The 26,142-nt window shown below is 44.7% G+C and overlaps 1 protein-coding gene across 1 annotated transcript in view; it reads right to left on the bottom strand.

Moving 5' to 3' along the window:
* Positions 1–25: 25 nt before the first annotated feature.
* ATF6 (activating transcription factor 6) overlaps positions 26–26,142 on the bottom strand; it is a 72,540-nt gene continuing 46,423 nt past the window's right edge. Inside the window, exons 15-16 of the mRNA XM_065744004.1 lie at positions 15,964–16,048; positions 26–1,821 (exon numbers count right to left, since the gene is read on the bottom strand). Coding sequence (XP_065600076.1) covers positions 1,613–1,821; positions 15,964–16,048 — 294 coding nt within the window. The 3' untranslated portion in view covers positions 26–1,612. The remainder of the gene's footprint in view (positions 1,822–15,963; positions 16,049–26,142) is intronic.

The following is a 26,142-nucleotide window of genomic DNA, read 5'->3' as shown; positions in this document are numbered from 1 at the left end:
CCACCAGAGCCCCCATGTCCTGAGGGCTGTGTGCCTCCGGCTGGGGCACAGCCGGGGAGCTTCTGGGCTGTGCGAACTGGCCTGCTGTCAGGTGGGGCCCGGGCCAGGAAAACAGGACTGGTGCACGGAGCACGGCCAGGCCCCTCGCCGAGCCCGGCTGCTTCCCAGCAGCTCGCGCCGGGGGACGGGGCCGTGCGGTGCTGACTACGTGGCAAAGGGCAAAGCTTTTCCACAGTGTTGCAAGGCACATATTTTACCGGGGTGGATTGCTCCTCGCCTTCCTCCCCCCGAGCTGTTTGTCTTACTGCTGGGTCGACCTTTCTTTCCTAACAGCCACACACACACAAATAATAATAATAATATTTAAAACAAAACAAAACACCCCACATCAGTCAGTGAGTGGTTCAGACGGCGAGGGAAAGCCAACGGTCTGGCAAACTGAAGCTGATCATCTTCTGTGCTAAAACTGTGAGGGGGGGAAATCATGTTAACAACATGCTGAAGTCATTACGCACGGCTGCTGCTCCCCAGCCCAGCACCACAGCCCCTCAGCTGCTGCCCCAGTCGGGTGCTGCCTGACAACGGGCCCACAGACGCTCAGCAGGCTGTTAGCAGTGAAAACATTAAATAGTGCCTGACATTAAGACAACACAAAACAAAATTAAAAAAAAGGAAGAAAAAGAAAAAAGAAACAAAAAAACCAAAGGCAGTACAACCTTTAGCAGTGCACATGCTGAGCTAAACCACCAGCCTTACGCCCAGCCCCAGCCTTGCTGGGTCCCACCATGGGACTCTCCCACTGCAGGGAGACCCTGACTGCAGTTCCCTGGGTGGAGGGGTGCACAGAGCTCCTGTGCAGCTGTCCCTGTGGCTCAGGTCTCACCTGGTGGCAGTGCAGGTTGTTCTGCTTGTAGTGCCTTGGCTGTGAGCAGCTTGTGGTGCAGGGCTAACGCTCCTCACTGCGTGGCCGGGCTGCCCCATGGCTCCACCACTGGCCTGCAGCACACCTTCAAGGGAGGCTGCGTGGGGAAGGGCTTGGGGCAGGTGCATGGGGTGACAAGGTGCAGGAACGGCCACTCTGGCAGGGGTGGATGCTCTGGGATGCAAGGCCAGGATGAGGCGGGACTGCCTGCAGCTTGGATCTGGGCACTGGGGAAAGCCTGGCCTCAGGCACGGCCTGCAACACAGCAGTGTCTCTGGGTAGGACCCCAGTGCTCAGCACCAGACCTCAGGAGACATTTTAACAAGGAGAAAACAAAAAACCAAAAATATGGACAGTGCATAAGTAGCAAGGACAGCCTGTGCTCCCCCTGTGCCAGTGCTGAACACCGGCTGATGCCAGACACCAGGACTGAGGCAGTGTGCACTGCCTGCACCTCTGGCACTGGGCACCACACTGTCAGTCCCCCAGGACTGTCCCCAGTGAGAGGCCAGCAGAGCCCTGCAACCCACGGGCTAGGCAGGATGCAGCCACTTGGCAGCATCAGGCACAGGGATGGGCTAAACTGCCCTTGCTGTGCCCGGAGCCCCAGGGACGTGCCAATGGCAAGGCTCAGTCTGGCAGCAGGACCTGCTGCATGCTGGGTGCACGGGCTGTGCTGCTGTGCAGGAGCTACTGCAGGGACTTGACAATGGCCCTCAGGGTGTGGGGTGTCTCGGAGACAGAGGGGGATGAGCTGTAGAAGGTGTTGGTGTGATTTCTGCGCTGCTCGCGGAGGTAGGGAGGGACAGATGAGCTTTTGATGTGGAGGATCCTGGTGTCCATCACTTCGCAGTCGATCTGCATCATCACCTCGTAGTCCTTCCCATTGATCACGTTCTCTGCAGAAGTACAAAAGTCAGAGTTAGCCCTGCAACATTTATTACTGAAATGTTGTTCTCGAGGCACTGAAGCATAGGACTGATTAAAGATCGGGCTTATTTAAGAAAGAGGAATGTTTTCACTTTCTCTTACTGGTTTAAGAATACTGTAACCCTGCTGACACTGATGATCTAGAGGAATTTATGCTTCAGATTATTATCTAAAAACAAGCTAAAATACAAACACTCAAAGAATTAACTGTGCTTCATTAGCATGCTGACCTGGCTGCTGTACTTGCAGGACATTGTGGAGCTGCTGATCAAGCAGACCACGACGGGCACAACCAAAAGACCTGCCTTTGGAAAAACATTTGAGAGAAAGAGGTAAGAAGGAGCCAGTGACAGCTTCCCATCTGCTGATCGTGATCCGCAGTGCCCTCTGAGTTCTTTGACACTCATCTGCCCTGTGAGAAAGGCCAAGAGATGTCTCCAGGAGAGGGAGAGAGTTCAGCTACGAAAGCTTCCAGCCCTGCCGCACACAGCCCCAGGCTGGGCACGTCCCTTAGTGCAGGAGCTGCTGGGCAGCCAAACAAGCCGTGCACATGGCCAGCATCTGCTGCCTGCACTGAAAGGTGGGAGACTATCCTGCATAGACAGTGTGTCCAGGAATGCGAGAGCCCAGATCAGATTTCCAGGCACGACCAGCCCCTGCTTTTCAGAGTGGGAAACGCCAACTGCCATCGGCAGGGTTTTCTTTCTGTGCTAAGGAGGATGGAAGAGACCTAATGGAAAGCGTATGGACTGGAGGAATGCAATATACATTACTAATTCTTACTGCTTTCCTGGATTAACTCTGATTCTGGATGACAGCTGACAACCGTGGCCGGACCCTCTTGCACCCTACACCACCTGTAGAAGCCATTAGATCAAATATGTCTGGGATAGTAATGAAAAGCAGGAGCAAACCCTTGCTAAGAGGGCTGGGAGCCTGCAGGGGAAATCAAAGCTCCCACCTGCAGAAATGAAATGGAAAAAGCTCTGAATGTGCCACCGAGTGATTGTGTCCAGGAGCAGCTGTGCCTGGCGCCGTAAGCTGACCCCAGGACCCTGAGTAGCATCTCATCCCTGTGCTGTGTCCCCAGGCAGGGCCATGCTGGGGACGCTCATCCAGGGGTGCTTTCTGCATCACCCTTTCTCTTGTCCCTTGGTTGCCTGGCCTTTGGGCTGGAGAGAGCATGTGGGAACAGACAGGCTTCCTGCAGCACAGCCAGCTACAGATACGGCTCCCAGCCTTGCAGGACCCTGGCTATGTGAGAAAATGTGCACCAAAGCCACAAGTTGGTGAGGTGGGATGGGCTGGCAGCCAGAGTTAAGAAACCCCTCTGTCAGCTCCCCAGACTACCCCGCATTTGCCTGCAGCAGCCAGCACAGTGGGTTACTAGTTGGTTCCCTGGCATTGCACAACACAGAATAATAACAGCCCCAGAGAGCAGCGATGTGAGCAAGGGAACCGTGTTCTGTGTGGGTGGCAGAGAGAGCATGGGAACGAGCCCAGCCCTCTCGCCCAGCCTCCAGCTTCCTCCAGCTCCCTCTACGACAAAGTGGACCATGATTTAGTAAGCCAAGGCTCTGAAATGCTGTGGTTCAACCACTACCCTGAGCAAGGGGTGCAGTGCCTGCCCTGTTCAAAGCATCCTGTACACAGGAGCAGGCTGAAAGCCGTGCCAGCCCCTGACACCTTGCCACCACGGCTGGGTCATGCCCTGGCCCCCCCAGCACAGTAACACAGGGGCTGATGCTCTGCACGTGAGCGGATGAGACCTGGATGCAGTCAGTGCAGCGTGGTGTCTGGAAAGACCAGCTCACAGTCAAACATGCAGGCATTCCAGAAATGATTCCACATGGCTCCGGCCTCAGCTCGATTCCATTAAATTGTTTCATGATCTGGATGATGAATAGAGAGCATGCTTATAAGGTTTCTGGAAGATGTGAAGCTGGAGAGATTTCAATCACCTTGGAGCATTGAAGTACAGCTTCGATAAAAGAGAGAAGCTGTCCAAGATCAGGATGCACTTCAGCAAAGGCAAAAGCTAAGTACAGTGCTCAGGAGAACTGAAAAGCACAAGTACAAATGGGGCCAGGCAGAAGCAGCTTGAGGGCTGAAGAACACGGTGTATAAGCCAGCAGCACAACAGGCCCAGAAATAATCAGCTCAGCCTCAAGAAAAACAGCCTCACCCTTCACCAGGCTTTTAATGCTAATGCCTGGTGATTCCTGCATCAGATCTTTTAAAACTAGGTGGTCTCGTGACCGCACCACCATCAGTTTTGTGGACAAGCCAATGGAATACAGCTGCACTGGACCCTGCTATACCTGCAAGCCAGGAGCTGGGCCCAACGCTGCTTGCGCTCCCCTGTGCTGCAAGATGGGAGGGGGCCTGGGCTGATACAAACCAGCCTTCTTTCCCAGGAAGGAGGAGGAAGAAAGCTGTCGGACTTGCTGATGGTGTGCCAGTAGATGAGCTTTCAGTGAGGGAAGAGGCAGACACCTGGGCAGGACGGCCTCGGGCTGGGCATAAGCTGCAGGATGTCCTGTAGAGGTGTCTGGATTTATGAACAGATTTACTGCTCCTCTCCAGCATTCAGAACATACAGCCTTTCACACTATACAACATCAAAACAAAACTCCCAGATAGGTTTAATCTCAGAATTGTAGGGGTTGGAAGGAACCTCTGGAGGCCACCCAGTCCAAGCCAAGCTAAAGCTGGCTCCCTACGGCAGCTTGGACAGGTAGGCACCCCAACAGCTATTTAATATCTCCAGAAAAGGGGACTCCAAAACCTCTCTAGGCAGCCAGCCCCAGTGTCCTGCACCCTGACGGCGAAGCATCCTTGTATTAGTAAGAAGCTATTCTCTCCAGGCCAAAATAATGTGCTGCAGTTCCTATTTGTTACCAGGTTTAAAGGCTGTGCTTCACACAGACTACCTCAAAATAACAGTGAGGTGAACTGTGCCAAGCACTGCTGTTCCCAGACTGCACCTTCTCAGAGCTCCCTGGCTTGGGTCCTACCAAACTCACAGCATGTGAGCCTGGCCTTGGGAACACACATCCAATCCCCAGCACAGCCCTCCAGGGAAGTCCCTCTTACAAACAAAAGCATTGCCAGATCCATTTGGTGAAAGATGAAGCCAGCAGTGCAAGCTAACCACGTTCAGCGAATAAAGCCGAGGGAATAACCACTGCTAGCAATTACTGAAGAAAGTGGAGGATTCTCTTACTATTTGAAGAACTAGATTTTCAAAATGTGAGTATTAGAAAGAGCAAACCACCCAAACTCCTCCCTTTAGCAGAACTTTTCAATCATTTATATGTTCATAGCTAACGTCAACCACATAGCTGTGAACTACACGTCCTCAATAAGACGTGAGGAGGCACATCAGTTGCCCTGTTTGCATTTTAACTACCTGTGTCAGTCAGAAACACACCTTAAGGCTAGAGAACTACCCCTCCTTATGTACAACAGTGTAGATGATAGCACACGACCCACAGAACTAGTTTAACTGATGTCAAACAGCAGGGAATCACCTCTGCATAAGATGATACAAAACCTCTGCTTCTTTCAAAAGCATATCTGCTGAACAAATGCCTCTCCCCCCCTTTGTGTTTTCCACACTTCCTTCTAACAAGCAAGTTTTCTGTGCCACGTCAGGCTCCCAGCGGAGTCTGTGTTGGCATTCATTTACACTTCCAACCCTTCTGCAGCCCTATTACCACATCAGCAGGAACCTCACCAGTTTTCAAAGAGCCAACAGAGGTGCTGCTTGCTTTGTGCTGGCTGACAGGGCCGAAGTTTGGTTTAAAGAATGATTTAGCACCAAACTACCAAAACAATTCATACTGCAACCTGTGCTGGCCCAAAACACAATCCGTTTGGGGCATTTAGGGCAGCTCAGCGTTCAGAAAACACAAACTTCACAGGAGATGAGGGCACCAGCTGCTCTGCACAGCTCCGTGCCCACCCTGCTGACACACTGCAGCTGTCCCCAGGCACAAGCCAGGGATCCCCTGCCCTATCTGTGCTGCCATCCTCTCCCTCTCCCCTGAGCAGCCTGACCAGCCTAGCTGCTGCATCTGGACAGCGTTTCCAGCTGAAGGGTTGGTCCCCGCTACCAAATAAGTAGATAAATGAAATAGTGTTGCTCTAACAGCTACAAAGACTAAAAATACACTCACTGCAACAAGGCAGCGGGGCTTCTAAAATACTTACAGATTTACTTGTTACAGAGGGTTTCTCCAGGCAAGGGAGAAAGTTGTATCAAGACTCCAGAAACTTCTTTGTAAGAGCAGACTGATGCTTGCAGCTGTTTCTAAGCGAACCAGTTGCAAGCTTGCAGACTCAGCTGCCCTCAGGCCCCAGCGCATGTTAAGGGAGATCTTGGGTGCTTCTCTTTTCCTCTCCACATGCTTTTTATGCTGGTCTGGAGAAGGAGCTGATGGCTCTCTCAAGAGGAGCAGATCAGAATCAGCAGCATTTAAAGCTCCAGCAGGTAGAGTATTTCTTGGAAACACCGAGGCATTTGTGACAGCACTGGCTGTGGACATGCTTGCTGTCACAGCTATGGCCATATCTGAAATCTCACCAGCTTGAGGCAATGCTTACACAAAGAATTGGGGAAAAAAAAAGGAGAAAACAAAGGCAAGGCACAGTTGTGCTACACAGAAAGTTCTCTTGGGAGTGAAAGAAAGAGGCCGGAGAGAGAGCAATTCTGTTAGGCAGAACCACCCATGGCTTCCTAGGAAGCACAGAACTTGTAAACAAACTCCCTGCATGGTCTGCAGGACCAGACATAGACACTTACATACAAATAGCTGTACATGGAGAGCAGCCTAAAAAAGGCATTCTACTGGAGACTTATTTCAAGAGCCAGAGCTGGAGGATTTCTTCCTCTGAGTGTGGCAGCACAGAACTAAGAAGTATGGGCATGTTCCTCTTCATGCCCACCATGGAGCTAGCAGGAGTGAAAGTCAGGGCAAGCATATGCTTTTGGTGCTAGTTTAAAGAGAAAAGAACTGCTTCCTAGTGCCCTTACCCACACCACTCATGGCTCTTCATGTTCTGCTACAACTCCTCCCTCAAGCCATCTCCTCCTAATTCAGTAGTCACTCTGGTACAGAGCCTGCTACTCTTCATGTTCATCCTTGCTGTTTTTTTGTTTTTTGTTTTTGTCCCCATGTCTTTCATTGTTTTACAACATCTCAAAGTATCTCTGATAAAAAAAATGCACAGTACTGGAGCTGCTGCATTGAGGAGCCCATCCTCACACTCGCTGTCCCCAAGGTACGACCAGCCACTGCAGCAGCTCTGCTCTCTTGGCCCAGTCTATCCCTCTCACAGTTCCAGCCAACGTGTGCTGAAGTGAGACGTGACTTTTTACAGCTCCTGACCCCATTTGTCACTTTTCTTTCTTCTGATATTTATATATCCTCTGTGGTTAACACCAACACAAGAACACTTCAAGGTTTCCTTCAACAGCACTGACTTCAACTTTAAGTGCTCTTTTACACCTTGGTCCTCTGCAAGCACTACAGATTCCCTGGCAGGCTTCCTCTGAAAGAGATGTTTTTTATTACTTTTCATGCCTTAAGCAAGTTGTTCCTCAGTATCATTTTTGGCTTGACTTCTTATGTTTTGATGTTAAGCACCCAGAAATGGTGCTCTAATTCCCTCGTTTAGATACTTCTAATTCCCTCTCATTGTTTAAGAGAGCATTCCTTATTTCTAAGAACTTACTTTAATGCACTATTTAAGCCTGCTGGATTTTCGAGGGTCCTTCTAAAGGCCCTTTTGCATGGAGGTTTTAATCTTTAATCAATCTCCATGCCATTTGATAGCATTTTACCCCACGGTGTTTGCTTTGCATGTTTTCCCATCCTCATGCAGCCCTTCACCTTTAAAGTTAAATTTAGTATGTTCTTCAGCATTTCTGCTTGAAGGCACTTACTGATAAAATTAATGGAATTATTTGACTTAATTTTCTTCCACAGGCAGCCATTACTTTTTTTACTGGTGTGGATCTTCTCTATCACCCACTATCAGTCGTGACCTAATGTTAAAGCGTCTCACTCTTGTAAGAGTGAAGGCTGGTGAGAGCCTGTATTCACTTACAGCTGAAATGTCTTTATAGGCTGGACTGTATCCAGATAGTGAGCTGAAATTTCCACCTGTGTCATCTGTATACATAAAATTACCTCATTTATTTAGATACTGCGATCAGCCCTTGCTTGTAGAAGAATATTTTTCACACAACCTCCGTGCAAGCTTTTGTCTGCATGGGGCAAGCGCTTTCCTCCGTGTGAGCTTCTCTGATGCAATACATTTGCCAGTTAATTAAAAGCAATAAATCACCCACATATGCTGTAGAGTGCCTATGTGAACACGGCGCACTAATAAAAATGATAAGTCACTTTCAAAGGCTTCTGCCTCCCAGCTACAGCAAGAGGAGATTTATGGCTCCAAGAAAGGAGAGCTGCCTTGAACCAGAGATGTCTCTTTTGCACAGGGAGGGGTAGCTCAGACTGCTGATCCACCCACAGCCACCCAGAGCATACTGCTGCTGTGCAGGGACGTGCCACCAGCTCTTCACATGGAGCACGTCAGAACAAGGCACAGGTCAGAGGCAGATGGTGGAATGATACGACGGCGGATGACCGAAATTGAAAATCCCAGGACAACTTTCCTACAGCAATGCTGCCATCTGATTGCTACTGAGGCTCAGCTAGGAAGACCCTGGAGGCAGAGGTAAGGTGTGCCTTATGGAGTGGGTGAGGAAGAGTCCCTGCACAGCAAGCTGGGCTCGTGAGAGGACAGCAGGGCAGCATCACGCTGGCCCTGCTGGCTGCAGTCTCCTTAGAGACCGCAACCAAAACACAGAAAAAGACCATCTTGGATTGCTGTGTTTTTCCTAATCTCTAGGTTTACTCCAGTGATGTCCTCAAGACAGAACTCATAAGTGTGAACCTCCTCTAGCAGTTCTTTGCAGTCATTTTTTTTTAAATGTTTTTACAGGGTGAGCTCATTATGGATAATTATGATTCAGATCACGGCAGGAATAAAGAGCTACCAATAATCAAAGCTGGCCTGTGTATCACAAACATAAAACTCTATTTGCCACGTCTAATTTAACACTAAGAGGAATTATGTAATCTTAAATTTACAACACTTGAAAACGTATTACAGCAGATCAGCTGGACTCGAGGCTAGAATTACGATGTGCTGCACAAACACAGTTTGGTACAGCTGAGACAGCGAACACCACCTCACCTCAGGACTGAAATGTTCTCTTTCCTTTGCAACACGGTGCTCAGTGCTCTGCAGCCTGGTGGGAGAGTGTACCCACCTGGCAGTGTCAGCTCCAGGAGTGATGGACACTGAGAAGGCAGGCTCTCTGCAGTGAGGCACACGCACTCGGATCTGGCATGTGGCATCCATACTGGCAGCTAGCATCACGGGTTTCCTTTTTCTCCTACACTGGGGATTTTATATAGCTTGTCTTTCATATGGAAAAACAATCTGGTGTAATAACCCTGCACAGGCATTTGACATACTAGATGTGAAGTCCAATTAATTTATGACTCATTCTCTACCCCTTCTCGGACAGTGTGTTCCTAAGAAAATGCCATCTGTAGCGTTTATCCTGTCCATATAGTGAAGACCAGTCGTGCTGGGGCTTCAGCCTGCTACATCACATAAAACCCAAGAGATTTTCCTAATAACGAAGCGGCAAAAAGACACAGAAGATCCTCTGAAATCATCTTCCTGTTCTTAAGAATACATAAAAATAGGTTAGTTATTTAGCAATTTAGGTAAACAGACCATTATGAAAAGTCACTGGGGAACAAGCCTTTATGATTTCATTTCTTGATCGTTTCCTGTCTAACTAAACAAACATGAACTCAAGTGACACAGATTCCATTTCTTTTGTGCGCAGAATACTTGAATGATTTCTGTCATAATTCTATGAATAATTTAATCATCTTTTTCCTGTCAAGGACAACATAGATTAACAGAAAACTGGTGGGAAGCACAGCATCTCTCAAAGACTGTCAAAAACTTCAAGTTGAATTCAGGCAACGATCGATTTTGCAGAGAGAAAAGATTAGGGTACATCACTTGGAAAAGAGAACGGCGGCATCTTACAATATGACTAAAATCTGTAGTTAAAATTCCTTGGCAAGGTTTCAGTCCCAACCTATAGAGCAGAACTCAACATGAGCATGAGGGGTGAAGTACGTCTGCAACACCAGAGAACAATCCTTATTAAGGCAGAACAACAGCAACTCAACACGCTGCTCATCCATGCCTGCCTGCACTCTGCCAGCCTGGAGACATTCTCACATTTCCTATCTCCTGACTGAGGAGCCTTGATGCTCTGTAGGACTCCCACTGAGCTCCTGAAAAAAAGCGAGCTGACACTCTTAACTTTCATCGCACAGGTAGGTTGTAATTCTACATGCACAGCTTCCAGACCCTCTCCTGCACATACGCTACGGCGTTTTGTTTGCTAAATCTAGACATGAAATCATAAATGGCAAGGGAAGCATCTCTAGAGATTATGTTTATGTAGCCAAGAGATGAACCTTGTGTACCTACGAGAGTGGCACAAAATTTACAGTCTGGGGCCAAACAAACCAGCTTCGAGAGGGAGTTACGGGGAAAAAGATCTGGCTTCTGAGCACCAAGAATGAGCCAACAGCACCTGGAGACAGAGGGCTTGCTGAGCAGCAACCTTCAGGAAAGTCAGCTGCTCACCAGTGCACAGTTTTAGACCATCTTTACTTGATGAGTAACTAAGAATTCTGCTTTTTGCTCTGAAAGACGGAAACAACATCTTTTGTTCACTTGACCCCAAGGCAGAGGATGTTCAAGACCATATTTATTTAACCCCACGACATGGGAACTTATAGAAAATCATCACTTCCCAGAGAGATTTTGTTTGTATCTTCCTTCTAAGCCTGGGTGGCTTCTGTTTGCTTTACATATCTTCCAGAGTTTGCTACCAGCCTCAGACATCTGTTGTATGAACATATTCTTGCTGCTTGATGGCAAAATCCGACTGGTTTTGATCAAAAAGCCTTAGCACTATACTTGCTATTGATCATTTAAATTGAAATGTGTATTATTTCAGAGCACTTTTGAAGTCTGTTACATCAGCAGGATGAGAACTGCTAGAAAGGAAGGCTGAGGAAGTGGTTGAGATCAGAAGCTGGCCAACACAACAGAGCGCACAGACTTTGCAAAACTCTCCATCCCACTCTGTACTTATTTATTTATTTTTTTTGCTAAGAGCCTCTTTGGGTGCTGTGCTTCATCACAAAAAGCAGTCCCTAAGAGAAGTCCATCCAGGAACACAAAAATTACAGAGAGCAAGCACACAAGGCAGACTGAAAAAAAGTCCCATTGAGTGTGATGTTTGACTAAGGACCTATCCAGAATATTTGTAGAAAATTCAAAACTCACTGTCAGTTTTCAGAAAACAAGGGGAGGAACTTCAGTCTTAGCTGCTGGCTGGACGTGCACCTGCTTATCTCTATGCAACTGAAACTCCCATGCTGTTCAACATCCTTATTGTCTACGCTCTCCTTGCAGCAGCTCTCTCTCAGATCAGTGGCAGCTCAGAACTCAGGAACCTATTCCAGTGACTTATTCCACACACTGGCAGATGATCCGCATGAATCAGCTTCCCTGTAAACAGCCTCTGGTCCTGACTTACACATTTACATACTACGAGCAAGAGAAAGAGGAGAGATTAATGCAAAGGGAAATCAGTTTGGCATACAGAATGTCTGGGGCTTCCACTAAGAGGTTGTACAGCCCTTCACCTCTGTACCAGTGAGAATGTCCAATCATGTCTATCTGAAGATTGTACATTAGTTCTTATGAAATAAACAGGAAATCTGAAGCTTAGTACCCAGCTGGCTGGTTTCCACATGGGCACTGGCCTGATACTGGCACTGACACCACTGCATTTGTAACTGGAAGAAAGGCCAAGGACTCTAACTACATCTATGACATGGAGCATTGGCACCTTCCTAAGGAGAAATGCATTAAAGGAAGTATCTTCTTTGGCTAAGCTTTGAATGCTATCTCCCACAACGGACGGATGTACACATGTTCTCACTTCTGTACGCTGCACGGAGAGGACTACTGGTGGTGTGTGCTGCACTGCAGATATCCTGCAGAGACTAAAGGTCCCTGCTTGGGGTAGGAAGAGTGGCTTAGCTGTGCTGTACTCTATAGATTATTTTGATCCAAAGGCTGATGTTATAACCCGCTGCATTTTTTACAGCAGTTAAGTAAATACAGGGCTAATGGCAGCTGTTTTCATTTAAACTGAAATGAAAGACACCGCCTATATGTCAGTTTGAAACTGGTGTAATAAGCCAACAAGACTCTGAGTTACAATAAAAGCAAATTTAGGAAAGAAATCTACTGGGGACTTAACTGGTCTCAAGTGCATAGTTAGATTTCTAAAATAATAGTTGCAATCCAACATAACAAACATGACTTGCTTAAAAACAAAAGCTTAAGTTTAACTGTAAATTGCTGTTGGCTTTCATTCCCATGAGAAAGTGCGAGATATTTCTTGGAATAACTTCTCAGCACAGGCATACCAGTGGTGCCCCCAGAACCATGACTGGGACTATGCAACTCTGCTTTTTTCCCCTCCAAGCTTCCCAGCCCTGGGGTCCCTAAGTCCCATCAGACAGACTGAACTGAGAGCTAGTTGTGTCCACAAATGCTGGAGCTTTGTAGCTGGGCAAAGGCAGGTTAAGAAGTGGACACAGATGGCTGCAGGGGCCAAGGGGAGAATGGTACTGAGTGACAGCAGCCAAGAGGAGATTGGACCAGCAGAAGAGGTGGCAAGGGAGGCTGAAATGGAGGAATTGATAGCATGTACTGGCTGCAAACTGCAGGAATGGCCCAGCAAGCTTGGAAAGGGGCTGGAACAGGATGGGGAGAAAGAAACTGGTAAGAGGGGTGGGATTAACATGTACCAACATAGATTTTTGTTTTGTTTAAACTTTTTTTTTTAACACCTTAATACTTGAAACATAGAGTTCACACGTTTTCAGGCACCTGAACAGAAGCCCTCAGTAGAGGTTTTGCTGGCTGTCCTCATGCATGGGGCAACCTGGGCTGAACAAGAGACGGAGCACATAGGAGAGGAATAAAAGGTAACGACCACTTTTACTCTTATAACAAACAGCTGCTGAATAGCTTTTATCAAGTTTTTGTCTCTAAAAGGAATACCTTATTGTTATTGCTTTGTATTCTCTCTAATACTCCAAGTTAAACTTCCACTGTATTGAACGCACACATATACACGCGCCTACTACGAAGGTTTCTGCTAAGACTTGCCACTAGCTGAAAAGCACTAGCACTGCCAGGTTTACATCTCGTTTTCCCTTCAAGAAGAAATCTGAAATGTTTTTCAAACTGCAAAGCAGACCCTGTAAACTGGTGAAAAGAGCCAGATACATCTTGCAGAACTATGCCACTAACCTCCACGCACAGTGGAGATGTGTGACCTCATCATAAGTTGGTCACTTAAAGATGTGACCGACAACTCACTTTATTTCCCAACCTTTGTCTGTACTTGCTCTCTCTCCCTGTTGCTGTTGGTGGGAACTGCTCAAACCAGCCATGGGAAAAGACTGTAGGAGAGCCCAGAGGGCACTCCAGCAATCAAAGCACAATGAGAAGAGGATGACAGTCCTGCTGGTAAGAGACAGTCCAAATAGTTCAAAATGTTCTCTACTGAATGAACTGTAAGCTATTTCATATTTGGAAAATGTCATGGGCAAACTCCAGTACAAAGATAAAACAAAGACCCTGTAGAAGAAGGCGAGTGAAGAAGTTCTGAAAAGTTTCAAAGCAGGGGTCATACCACTTGCACTCTCCTCACCTCCACTGCCAGGGTTGTGGCAGAGAAAAGGCAGGGGGGGACAAGCTCTTTCACTGAAAGTTTTGCCAGTTCCTCCCAGGGAGACCCAGCCTATTCCAGCAGTCAGTTGTCTGTGGGTAGATGAAAAGCTAAGGTGAGCTTAAGGACAGCAGGCAGCTGTGAGAAAAGCTTTGTTGTCAGCAAACTTCCAGATGCTTATTTAGGACGTGCCAGTCCTAAATAAGTGGAGGAGTATAGGGTGGAGGAGCAATGCTCCCAAAGCAGAGAAATGGATATTCTCCAGGCAGAACGTCTTAGCTAATAGGCTCCTATTAGTAATCTACTAATGATCAAATTGAAAATTAAGCCAAGTTACCCACTGCCTGTTATGTATCTTGTATTTTTTTCCTAGCACCTGGTTGAGTGTCACACAGGAAGCAGTGTTTGATGCCATTGTTTACTTAATCGTTATCCTTGTGACCGATCTATTTCAACATTTCTGACCAAATCCCTGGATATTTTTTATTTCCTGGATTATATCGACATTCTGAAGAAAAATCCCAAAGAACTCCAGTAACTACAATTTCACAACGTTTCATTAGTAATGAAGGATAAGATTAATCAGAGGGTTCTGATGTGTATTTTCTAAATCATATTTACTCCAATAACTGGAAAGATATTTCACTTAAGACTCAATAACATTTAAGAATAAGCATTTCTACCTTACAGACCAAGAGCTTGTTTTCCAAGTGATAAAGTGCCTACTCGCTTGTGATAATTCAGCTCAGCCAAAGAAGGGTTTTTGTAACAGACATGAAAAGGGAGTTTCTGGCTGACAAATGCCAAAAATAATTCTGACACATCTCATAAAAATTCCCCTAAGATAATTGGTTGTATACTATCACACTCCACTTACCGTAGTGCTTGGGAAAGCATAATCATTAAAATGTTGGAAGCCTGAATGGACTGTTTGTTTGTTTATGGAAATTCAACATCATCGGACAACGTTTTCAGCATGCTTGAATTCACAAAAACATTTGGGTTTGTGAATCTCTTGTACTGTAAAACTTGCAAGCTTTAAAAAGGCATTAAAGCGTGTAGATATTCAGTAAGCAAAGCCTGTGCTGTCACAGGGTTCACAACACGTCTGATGACTGACAGTGACATTTTCCCAAACATGCCTTAACCTCGTGGCATCTGAATTAATGATATATTTATTCAGTTCATGTTCTATCTCTCACGTGGGACTAAAATGGAGATCAAGAACATTTCCTCTCACTAACAAGCCTGTGCCCTCAGTGCAAAGCTGTTTTCTTTGCTGTCCTGCAGCCCTTGAACATGATTATTATTAATACTGACAGTGCAGTGCTGAGAGGTCCCTCTCACACTGAGCGTTGTATAACACAGTGGCAAACAGCTGAGAAGCTGAAGGAAGGCAGTCAGCATCCTAAAAAATCAGAAAGGAATTTGCCCTGCTAGGCAGCCCAAATGGGATGACAAGGACAGTCTCCACACTCAACCTTTGTACATGTGTGACACTGTAATGTGATGGAAAGTACTGTGATAATAGTGGGGTGGCAAACTCCTTGGCTGCAGCAAAGGAGGACAAGCCCAAATGCAGCAGCTGTGGTGCAGAAATGAAGGAAAAGAGCTGCTTACCTTTGGAAGGCTCAGGTAGGCAGGGATCTCCAGCCAACCCTTAAATGAGGTCTGGGAAGGGGTGGATCCTGGCTCCACCCTTTCCCGTCACTCAGGTTCACTGCATGGCCCTGAGCTCCCCTGGGGTCGGCTCTGCCTTCCCACCAGGTGCTCCATCACTGCTTTAGGCTGTGACTGAGCATTTCTGCTACATAAGTGCCACGTTAGAGAAGACGGATCACATTCTGGTAAGCTCAATCAGCTACATATAAATCATCACAACTGGATGGCATTGCCATTGAATACTGAGGGAGCTAGAGAGAATGCAGACTGCTGGCCAGGGCAGTCAGGGGTGTCTGGGTAACATCCGGGGTGGTGTGGGTGACAGGCACGGATGAGGTGCCAGCACTACAGCTCCAGGGGGTACCCCAGCAACCGTGGCTTAACAGTGACCAATCCAACTTATTTTTCAAAGCTGTAACAATCAACATGTGGTCCGAGTTTGGTTCCTGTACACAAGTCAGGCACATCTCTTTGAAATCATTCTTGTAACAATCTCTCTTTCATGTTTTGCACTTACCATTGATGTTTACAGCTGGCAACACTATAGACATCTTCGGCCTTCTAGTCTTGTTATGTGTGGTGGCTGGCAGTAACAGGTGGTCCTGAAAAACAGAAGAAAAGATCTGTTAAATCCACACTAAAAGCACAGAGCTGGGAAAATTCCTTTCCATTCTGTGTTACAGGCATTCTGTGTAAAACTATTTACGACAGCTTAGCAATTTCAAGTTGTAGAGGGAGTCTTCCAAAAGTCACAGCAGCTGCTCATGCTGTGTAACCAAGAAGAAATCCCTATCTCATGCAGCAGAATATAAAAAAGCCTTGATCATGTGGAAAGAGATGGAAACTGCTATTAGGCCCTCATTCAACAGAGTACTTATGTATATGATTAAAGTAATTGAGCTTGACTTCAATGATATTTAAACATGTGGTTAAGGGCTTTGCTTAACTGGAGCCTTTACTGGCAGTGCTGTCTGCTCTTTATATAAATATCTTCTTGCTTTATCTATGTCAACTCACACCACAAGCCTCTTGCAGCAGGGCTATATCAGTGAGAGTTGTGATGGGCAGCAAACTACAAGCTCTGCTGACAAAACTTACTGAGAGTTCTGATGGCAAAGCTGGGATTAGAAGCTTATTTCATAGTAAAGTGGCTGGGTGCTGCTGTAAAACAGAAGCCTTCAAACAACCCTAGAAGCTGCATCTGCAGAATCTCCAGATGCAGATCTGGGAAAATGCAGCCTTTTTTTTTTTTTTTTTTTAATTTCATTTTTCCTAACTGTAGCTGACTGTAAACTGCTCAGCTGTTGTCTTATGCTGACCTACACCAAAGAAAAAGCATGAAAAAGATGGAAAGCTTCCTAAGCTTTTCAAAGATGAGCTTTCCTGCCTGCAGGCTGCTTTGCTACACCATCTCAATATGCAGTGGGTGCTGTGAGGGAAGCATATTTGCTCTCTCTTGGGAATTAAGAGCAAAAAATCATGTTTATAAAGTTGACAAACTCAGTGTAAATTTCTAACTCAAGCTCTAAGTGAAAAAAAAAAACAACACGTTGATCACTAAGCATCTTTGCCAGGCCCCAAAGAATTAATTCAAAGCTTTATTTTTCCAGTCCACGTGTTTGCCCCTCTCTCAATGCTAGCAGTCCCACATTCATTCAGTCTGTGTCACTGGGAAGAACCAAGCCAGGAGGTGCCACCATGTCACCATATGTCAACTCCTCAAAAAGTTTTTGCAACCGCCCTAAACCCAGACCCAACATCTGCCTTTTACTTTATAAGATCCAGCCATGTATCTCACATGAGCAAACAGCAACAGGAAGTTTGATCCTTTTATCTTGTTTCATGCTTTCCTGTTTGCAAAACTCCCACATTATCTTTATGAAACTGGCACTCAGAAACATCACAAGCAGCTCTCGGGCTCCCTGGTTAAGGCTGACAACAGCCACATAACCAATCTTACACCTCTGGACAAGGTTTTGGCACTCTGAATTGTATTTCCTACAGGATACAGTTGTTAACTTCTTACTTTCAGGATAATGGTATTTTTCCCATTCTAATTTCTAAACACTCAATTGTTATGTTTAAGACTCAGGATACTGAATTACACATGAAGGTAAGTGTTGCAACATTCTGTAGATACATTCAGAAATACCACTGTGTTTTTTTTCCCCATCAAAAAAAGAGACTGACCATGAGAAAAAAAAAAGACACTATAAATAAATGTCATTAAAAACATATTGTTACCAAGATTATAAAACTAGTCCAGTATGATTGTGAAGCTACATGCGTGGCTCCCATTTCATTCCTGAAGCACTGAGATTAACACAATGCTCAGTGACACAGTGAACATCACAGAAAAAACATGAAATCCAGCAGAGTGTGTGATCAAAGGGAACAGCTGAAGATGTCCATGAAAGCTACAATTAGGAACAATGCTGAGTTGAGGACCATTTTAAACATAGCTTTTAAAAGGTTATCTTTCTTCATTGTTTTCAATGCTTTTGAGAGTTCACAACATTATTACCCAGTGAAGAACAATTGGTTTCATAGATTACCTGTGAGTTACTAAAACTAACTACTATTTCTTGCTAACACATCTCAAAATTGGTGAATTACATATTGCTGGCCTAGTTTTGTTTCTAATGGCACCTTTACTTACTGCATGCATCAGATGTGCCCAGAACAATCACAGGGGCTTTATAATCAGAGTAACCTCTACAGAAATCGACAGCAATGTCAGGACAGACCGTCCTATCTAATTACTTCTTGGCTGACTTTTGAAAGGTTAGTGTGAAGCAGCAGTCAGAAAGCACAGGTATAGAAATTGAGAGGATGCAGTGACCAGGTTGGTCAGAGGTCTGGAGCCCGCGGCACAAACCTACATGGAGAGGAGGAGACAGCAGGGCTTTGATACTTCTCATCTGTGCACTGTAATTAGCAAATCTTCCAAGCAACTAGACAAGATCAACCCACTGGGTTTGAAGAAAGTTGCATAGGGAATCACCTTCAGAGAAGCTGCTCTGGTACCCAAGACATTAAAATTAACTTCCCCTTAGCTTCCAGATTCTGAAACACCTCCTGAAACCGCACAGGAAAGCAGCACATCCACGCAGAAATTTACCTGCTGCTTCTCCATTTTGCTGGTGCAGTCATAACAGCACGGGAAGGACTGCTGCTCCCACAGCAGATAGTGAGGCACTACTGAGTCATTTCTACTCACACTTGTGCATCCAAACACGCGTTGGAGTTGTCGCACAACTCCTCAGCCTTTCAACACCAACTCCGGAGAAGACACGCACAACAGGCAGTCAGCTGTAAGCCCCAAGTGCTGGCAGGAGCCAATGTGCAAGAGGAGCAGACTGTCTGGAAGCTGGATACAGCCCATCTTCACCACAAAGAACTGTTATGACTTATTGCTTAACCTGGAGTTAAAGAAATTTATCCATCTCCTTGTCATCTTCAATTTGTAGGAAAGTCCCTCTGACAGTTGGTCCTAACTTGCATCAATGACGCAGAGTGTCAAAAATATTCTGACAAGTTTGGCTGCCTTCAGCGTTCTCAGCAGTAGAGAGAGCTTCAAACAATCCTGAAGTTGTGGGTTTTTTTTTGTTTCAAATTGAAAGTTATAACTAATTATTTATATGCAACACAAATGAGTGCAATATTAGCGATGATGAAGAACTGAAACATTTAGGAACACAGCATGAATGCATTTCTAACACGTAAAACATTTTGTCCTTTCCTACCTTGTTCTGAAATAAGCTGAAATGCAACCCTGAGGGGAACATGATGGCATTACTCATCCCTAATTTTAAACATTAGACGAAAATATCTAAAATTAAAATACCGTTTGTGATATTAATACATGGCATAAAACTGAAAATGAATAAAAGCAAATCCTACAAGTCAGCATCTGGCCCAAGAGCGTGAATGTCAACCAGAGGCAAAATAAATCACAACTATTACCCAACAACAGATGGCTCTGGGTTGGGCCAAGATTTGCACTTAGATGGGATGACAATTTAAACAGACGACGCAGACCTGAAAGTGCTGGCATAATGACTGGAAAAACATCAGCCTGGAAAGACAATATTTCAAATGAGTCCCAAGCTTCAGCATTCTCATTTTGCTTTTGATCATCTCTACAGTTTGGTGATATTGAAGCCAGCTGAGATGGAGAGATAGATAAATATAGATACAGATACTAAAAATCCAGCCACAAATCTATTACCTTAATTTATTAAGTTGGGATACAGAAACACATTTGTTCCTGGGGATAAAATCTAACGTCATTTGTTAAACTTCTGATAACAATCAGGTTTATTAATCCTTGCCACCACAAAATATTCAGGGCACTAAATAATTAGGATAAATTAACTGCAGTTAATTATTAAAGTGAACTTAAAGCTTTTACAAATTAGGATATAGGATGAATACCCTCATTCAATCTTTTCACTTCCCTGGCTATTTCAGTGTCTGCTGATCTGCTTCTGGACTCAGCAGCACATGGAACTGCAACAGAGATTTTAAGGCTTCTTCCATACGATCAATGTCAGGGCTCTAACAGGGATTGAAGGTTGGAGCCTCATGTATCTGTATCCCCCACAGTCAAACAGCAACAGAAACCCTATTCTACTGTGCTAGAACATTCCAAGGCTGGATGTTCCCACAGCTTCAGCCTGAGTCATACAAAATGTGGTTTGTTTCTCAAAGCACCTACTACCTAGAAGCATGACAACGTGCAGGTAATCTTAGTCTTCAACAAAAAGAGACCTGCTCTAACTCTCCTAGAACAGAATAAACATCACTGCACTTCACTTTCATTAGGCACAGAAAAAACATGCTGCTCCGAAGTTCTTTTTTTTTTTTTTCCTAGCTGACACTTGGCTTTCAAATGGTAAGAACTGGCAGTTGTGTCAGTTTGGGTTTTGCAGCGTGTGGTCCCTCAGCTCCACTGCACCCAGCAACGACCACTTCCCTTAGGACCAATCTGCCACATAGCTACAGCAACCAACAACCAACGGAGCTCCCTATTGCTGCGTCTCCTCTCACAAAGGCTTTGTCAAGATGATCAGATGAGCCCAGCCCTATACTAGAGATTCATCTGTGACAAACTAAGGACAATGTTTTCAAAAACAAGTGACATTTGTTACCTTACGGGAATAAAAGCTCCACAGAGACAGGATTAAAATACCAAAGGAAAATCTTGAAGAGCAGTTCTTGTCATCTGCCCTGACGATATTTGATCTTTACTATTGCCTTGGAACCAAGCAATGTGCTAGAATATTGCAGAGACACTGGCAAAGCAGGGAGGGCAAGCAGAGCCAGGGGCCTCAGCATGCCAACAGCACTCTGTCCAGGCTTTACAATTTTTCATGTAATAAACAAATACTGTAACTGGGCATTTTTTCATCTGTTTATGACTAACAGGTCTCCCGGGGAATTAGACCTCAACCTCTTCCAGCTTGAATCTTCACAACTGTGATTCTTGGACCCTGTTACAACTTCTGCCCATGATGGCTGAGGAGCTTCCCACATCCAGCTCTCATGCTGGCACGTCCCCAGAGCTGCTGGAGGTACTGTTCTTCTTTAACAAGGCTACTCCTCATAGTGTCCAGCACATCCTGACAGCTTAAAAACTTACCTGTCAACTACATAACCATGTCTAATGACCTCAGGATGAAGGAGATACAAAGAGTTTATCTGACCACAAAAGTTACGCATAAAAATGATGGACCATCTTTTAAACTTAGTTTTTCTGAACATCTGCAGGAATTCTAAGGCAATAAGATGAGACTTTTTTAGAGCTATTCTTTCGGTCTGTGAAACTACAGTGTGCTTCCACAGGCCCCAAAACTTGCATCAACACCAGGGGCTGCCCTGGGAAAGCCATTGAGGAGAAAGGCTTTTAAAAACCCAGAGCTGACATTGGGCTGCTGGGAGGCCCAATGAGCCAGCTTTTCTTTCTTCTACCGCAGAATTCACACCTTCTGGTAATTTCAGAATAATTGTTTTGGGCTACTTGGCTGCTGCCAGAGACATGACATTTCCATCCTGATCTCCTAAGAAGGCCAAGGAACCCGAGCTACATTATGACCTTTGGATGGAACCTGGTTCTCAATACAGCAGCACCTGAACCTCAGCTGCTCTTCAGCACACCTCTTAGGACACAAAAGGAAGCTAATCCCTAAGGAAGAGGCCTTACTGCAGCACATCCATGGCCTAAGAGCTGATTCTCATTTTCCACAGCAGTTCCTAACACTGCCAAGCACACAAGAAAAGACCACGGTGTAAATGAGAATCACGTCTTGGCATATCTGTTTCTGGTTTCCTCTGTCAGTTCAAAGAACAACTGAAAAGGACGTGTATGGAAGTTCACAAATTTGTACAGGAAACGGCTGTATAATGTCACTATTGTTAGGTTGGGTGATGGCAACCAGATGGTGTCCCGAGGATAGATACACCAATGGTTGTTTGAAAACACCACTGGTTCCTGCAATATTGTTTGTGCTACCAGCTGAACATGAAACAGGGCAGTCGTTGAACAGAGGGGGCCTCCAAAACTACTTCTGTCCTACCAGTGCAGTGTGAACCTTGCATCTGAAAAGTAAGGGGATAAACTTGAACACTCTACATAAACTGCAGTTCTCAGCCACAGCATTTGCCCGGTATATCACAAACTGTAAAAGCTGTGCTGTTTTTAGAGTTAGAATGTCATTTAATATTACTATTTCAACACTTTATACTTCATAAGCCCAAGTGCACTCACTCACCCCATCAAGGATCCTCACAGCAAATACATAGCAAGCAAAGACAGGCAGAAGATGGGCCAACAACTGCAAGGAAGCTGCAGGAAATCTGCACTAAGAATTCACAAGGTCTGAGCCTCTTTGCACCATCTCTTGACAACTCACCCTGAAAGGCCACAGTAGTAGCTCTAACATTTTTGGTTTAATTATAACAATTTAGCTTAATTTGAACGAGTGTCAGTTCAGTACATATTAAACTTGAGATTGGCTAGCACATATTAACACAATTTGATCTTGCTGAACATTAAAGAAGAGAGCTTGTACATGAAAATTTAGCCCCCCACCTCCTAACCGTAGAGAAAAGCAACAGAATTCTAATTCTTAAGGCTATTTTGGGTCTGGTGAGAAGGGAAGCTGTCCCATAACAGGAAAGTTTTCAGAAGGAGTAAGAATAGAGCTTCTTTTTCTGCTTTTATTTTAGCCAGAAGTGTTCCTATTCACACCAATGCTGTTCCAAACCTTGTGTTTCTATGCACAGGTGGTTTTTTACAGCCTATACATTGCACACAGCAATGAAGTGATGAGATACGCTTTTTATTTAAGCGTTTTACCAGAAATAACTCAATCCCACAGTCAATAAAAAATCCTGTAGTGTAAGATTACATTTTTCTGACATTCCTAGTCTAACTTTTATAAATAACACCTAACTGTGCTCCTTCTGGACACTATCGCCTCAGAAGATAGAATGGCCATCCAGGTCAGTTCCCACATGAGAAACTCCTTAATGGAGAGGTCCTTAGTGCCTTTTATTATCAACTGTGCTACTGCCAGATGTGATACGGCCTGGGCTGCAAAACTAAACCAACTGGGAAGCATCTCAGTGTGAACCAGAGCCTTGTGAAAATCCCAGAGACCTCAGAGGAATGGAAAATTCACCCTATCATGAGGCTCTTTTTTGGCGAGTTTCTTCCAACAGCAGCACTGCTGCAGGTCGATGGAGGGCAGTGCTAAGCATTTGCACAGTCTAAAGGAGATGCGGTGGCCAAGGACCTCTTCTGGATTAAGAATCAAGTTTATTGAGACTAACAAAGGACATGGAAACCTGCTATGAACTGCGTCCTCTCTGCACTTCACTAGTGAAGACAGCAAACATCACTAGTGCAGGAAAACTACTCTGTTTTGCCCCGTGTCCTGTTGGTTTAAATTTATGCTATGTTACTTCAAAGATCAAAAGGAACCTAAAAGTGGATGTCAAATTCAAGTGACCTAATGTATTGTCGTAATTGATGATCTCTTAATTCTCCTTCCAAGGCCAAATAGGAGGAATTATAGAGCCTTAAGATTTAACACTGAAATATGCTGATAATTCTCAGTATTTCTCAGCCAATTAGCAGAGTCTATCTAGCAGCCTCTGAGAAAGAGCTCCTGTCTCTCTTCAGGAATCAGAATACAAGCACACTTCCAGAAGCCAGGCCAGCTGACCTTATGTCCTACTGAAACGTCTATCTTAATCCTGTTAACAAAGTGACACCAGCTGCCAAATGACCTCAGTTCTCCCATTCCTCTGCAAAGTTCTCATACTGTAATTACCTCAGACAAACCTGCCTCATTTCTAGCTGAGCTTTTTGAATCTCACTTCTGACTTGCAACACATCCTAAATAAAAGGCACTAGATGCAAACAGCATTCTTTTGTGAATAGGAAATACTCTGGGAAATTACAGTTAGCAGAAGCTTGTGCATACATAATCAGGCACACTAATAGGCACAGCAAAGCCAGTCACATGGCAGTGAAGGAGAACGGGGTGCTGGAACCTCATCTGGACCCTATTTCTGCCATAAATGTACTCTTCAGCTTTGTCTTTCTTTTTTCCCCCTCTCCCCTTAGAAGAGGTATAGGAGAGAAGAGACCCAAACCCCTGTGAACAAGGAGGGCACAGGACAGGCTGGACAAAAACACAGCCAATTAAACTTCTCTGCAGTTCTGCTTTGCAAGACCCAAAAGTAAAGAACAATGCATGCATTTGCAATGATGTAATTTTGGTTTGGCAGCTGATTAAAAAAAAATTCCTAAACGCAAAGTAAGAGGATGTGAAGAGCAGAATTCTATGTTCAAGTAAACAGTTTTGGTTAAAATCATATAGGAAGATTTTTAAGGAAATAAATTGCTTTGATAATTTGTGTGTTATTTGTGAAAACTGAGCTTCAAGATAAACTCGGAAAGATATGTGTATATGAATAATTGACCCTATTCTGCACTTCTATAAAGACAAAGAAAACACCCCAGATTGTATGGGTTGAACAGTCCCTCTTGTTATGTTTGATAAGCATCAAGTTTCCTTCTCAAGGCTCTCTCGCAAACTAGCACTTTAATAAAAATTTAAAAAAAAAATTGCTCTAAGTTATTAAAAATTACATTTATCTGACATTTTGTGTCCTCATTGGCTTTACAGACAGAAAAATGTAGTTCATTCATAGCTTATAGGTGAATCTGTCAATTATTTCTGTAGATTTTACAAAGTTGTAAGACCCAAAAGGAATTAATTGTTTTATTACTACAACCAATAAAACATATTGCCCTCCTTTTCTAATTCACTGCAGCAGAGCTCTGCTTTTGCATAACATCTGCAGGCTATTAGTTTTGCAACTGCAATCTGTAATTGCAAAAACATGTAATTTAGGTAGGGTGTGTGAATAGGGTCCAGGAAAACCAAAGAGGATACAGTCCAGATTCTTTGCTTCTCTAACAAAATGTTAACCCAAAGTTTCTATATTTGTTTGCAAGACCTCAGGTCTTCTACTGAAGGCAAATTCTGGATTCCCAGAATTACAGCCCAACTGGAGACGGAGTCTCAAGTGATACAAACAGGAGTGGGCAGTGTTACTACCAACAAACACCTTATTTCCGCTGTTCTGCTTTTGCATCTCTGCCACATAAAGCAGAGAGCCAACCAAAGCTCACAAACAATGTGGGTTTTATGGACATGCTCCTTGGATCCAGTATCATAAGATGGTCTAGACTGTAAAAAAAACTTATTTCTCTCTAGACCAGATTTCCCATGAAACAAAATTTGGATGAGCGAAAGGAAATTTATGTAAGGCTTTCTCCAAACGCTGGATCAACATGACACTGGAGCTCAAAATCCATTTGCTAATGCAGCTGTGCTCTGCTTTCTCATTTTAACAAGTACAAAGACAGCAAAGCACTAGAACACTTTGTCCAGAGATGCAGTGGGATCTCCATCCTTAGAGGTCTTTGGAGCCCACTAGATATGTCACAGCCAACTTCATCGCAAGTCGGTGACGGCCTTTCCTCATGCAGGAATTTCCTTGGAAAGCAGAAGTCACATGCTTTCTTACGCAGAGAACATGCCCACGCTTATGGGTACTCAAGAAAGCAAGTGAACTTTAAAATCCTGACCAGCTGAGTCAGGACCCTAACCTTTCTTAAATGAGGAAAATTAATTTGATTACGTTGTGTTCTATCCTAGAACATGCGGCACAAAATCTACCCCCTGGTTTGAAATTACTGTTGTCTTGCATTCTGTATCAACAGCAACAGCTTCTCTAAAAAGCATGTACTCTATCGTATTCTATACAGGGATTAACAGCTCTTCAGCCCAAATACTGAATGCCAGCAGATGCATCATTGAGCTGAACACCTAGCATGGGATTTATCTTCAAACATGTTTTTGTCTCTTCAAAGATTATGTCTTTCACAGACAGGTAATGGACTCTAATATGATTTGAAGGTATAATGTGACATTTGGGAAAAACAGCAACTTAAATCTCACTCACTGATGATGCACATGAAGGAGGAAAGAAAAACTGAGAACAACAATGAATAGCAAGAATAGAGAATGGCTTTCAAGAGTGATGAGAAGTGAGAATGAAGTAAATGATTTTAACTTTAGGTCAAAATCATTATTAAATAGATGCAAATAGAGTT

This window comes from Cyrtonyx montezumae, unplaced genomic scaffold (genome assembly GCF_038088225.1).
Source record: "Cyrtonyx montezumae isolate F1298 unplaced genomic scaffold, pur_monq_1.0 scaffold_1, whole genome shotgun sequence".
Classification (NCBI taxonomy): Eukaryota; Metazoa; Chordata; class Aves; order Galliformes; family Odontophoridae; genus Cyrtonyx; species Cyrtonyx montezumae.
This window is presented reverse-complemented; position numbering and strand designations above follow the sequence as displayed.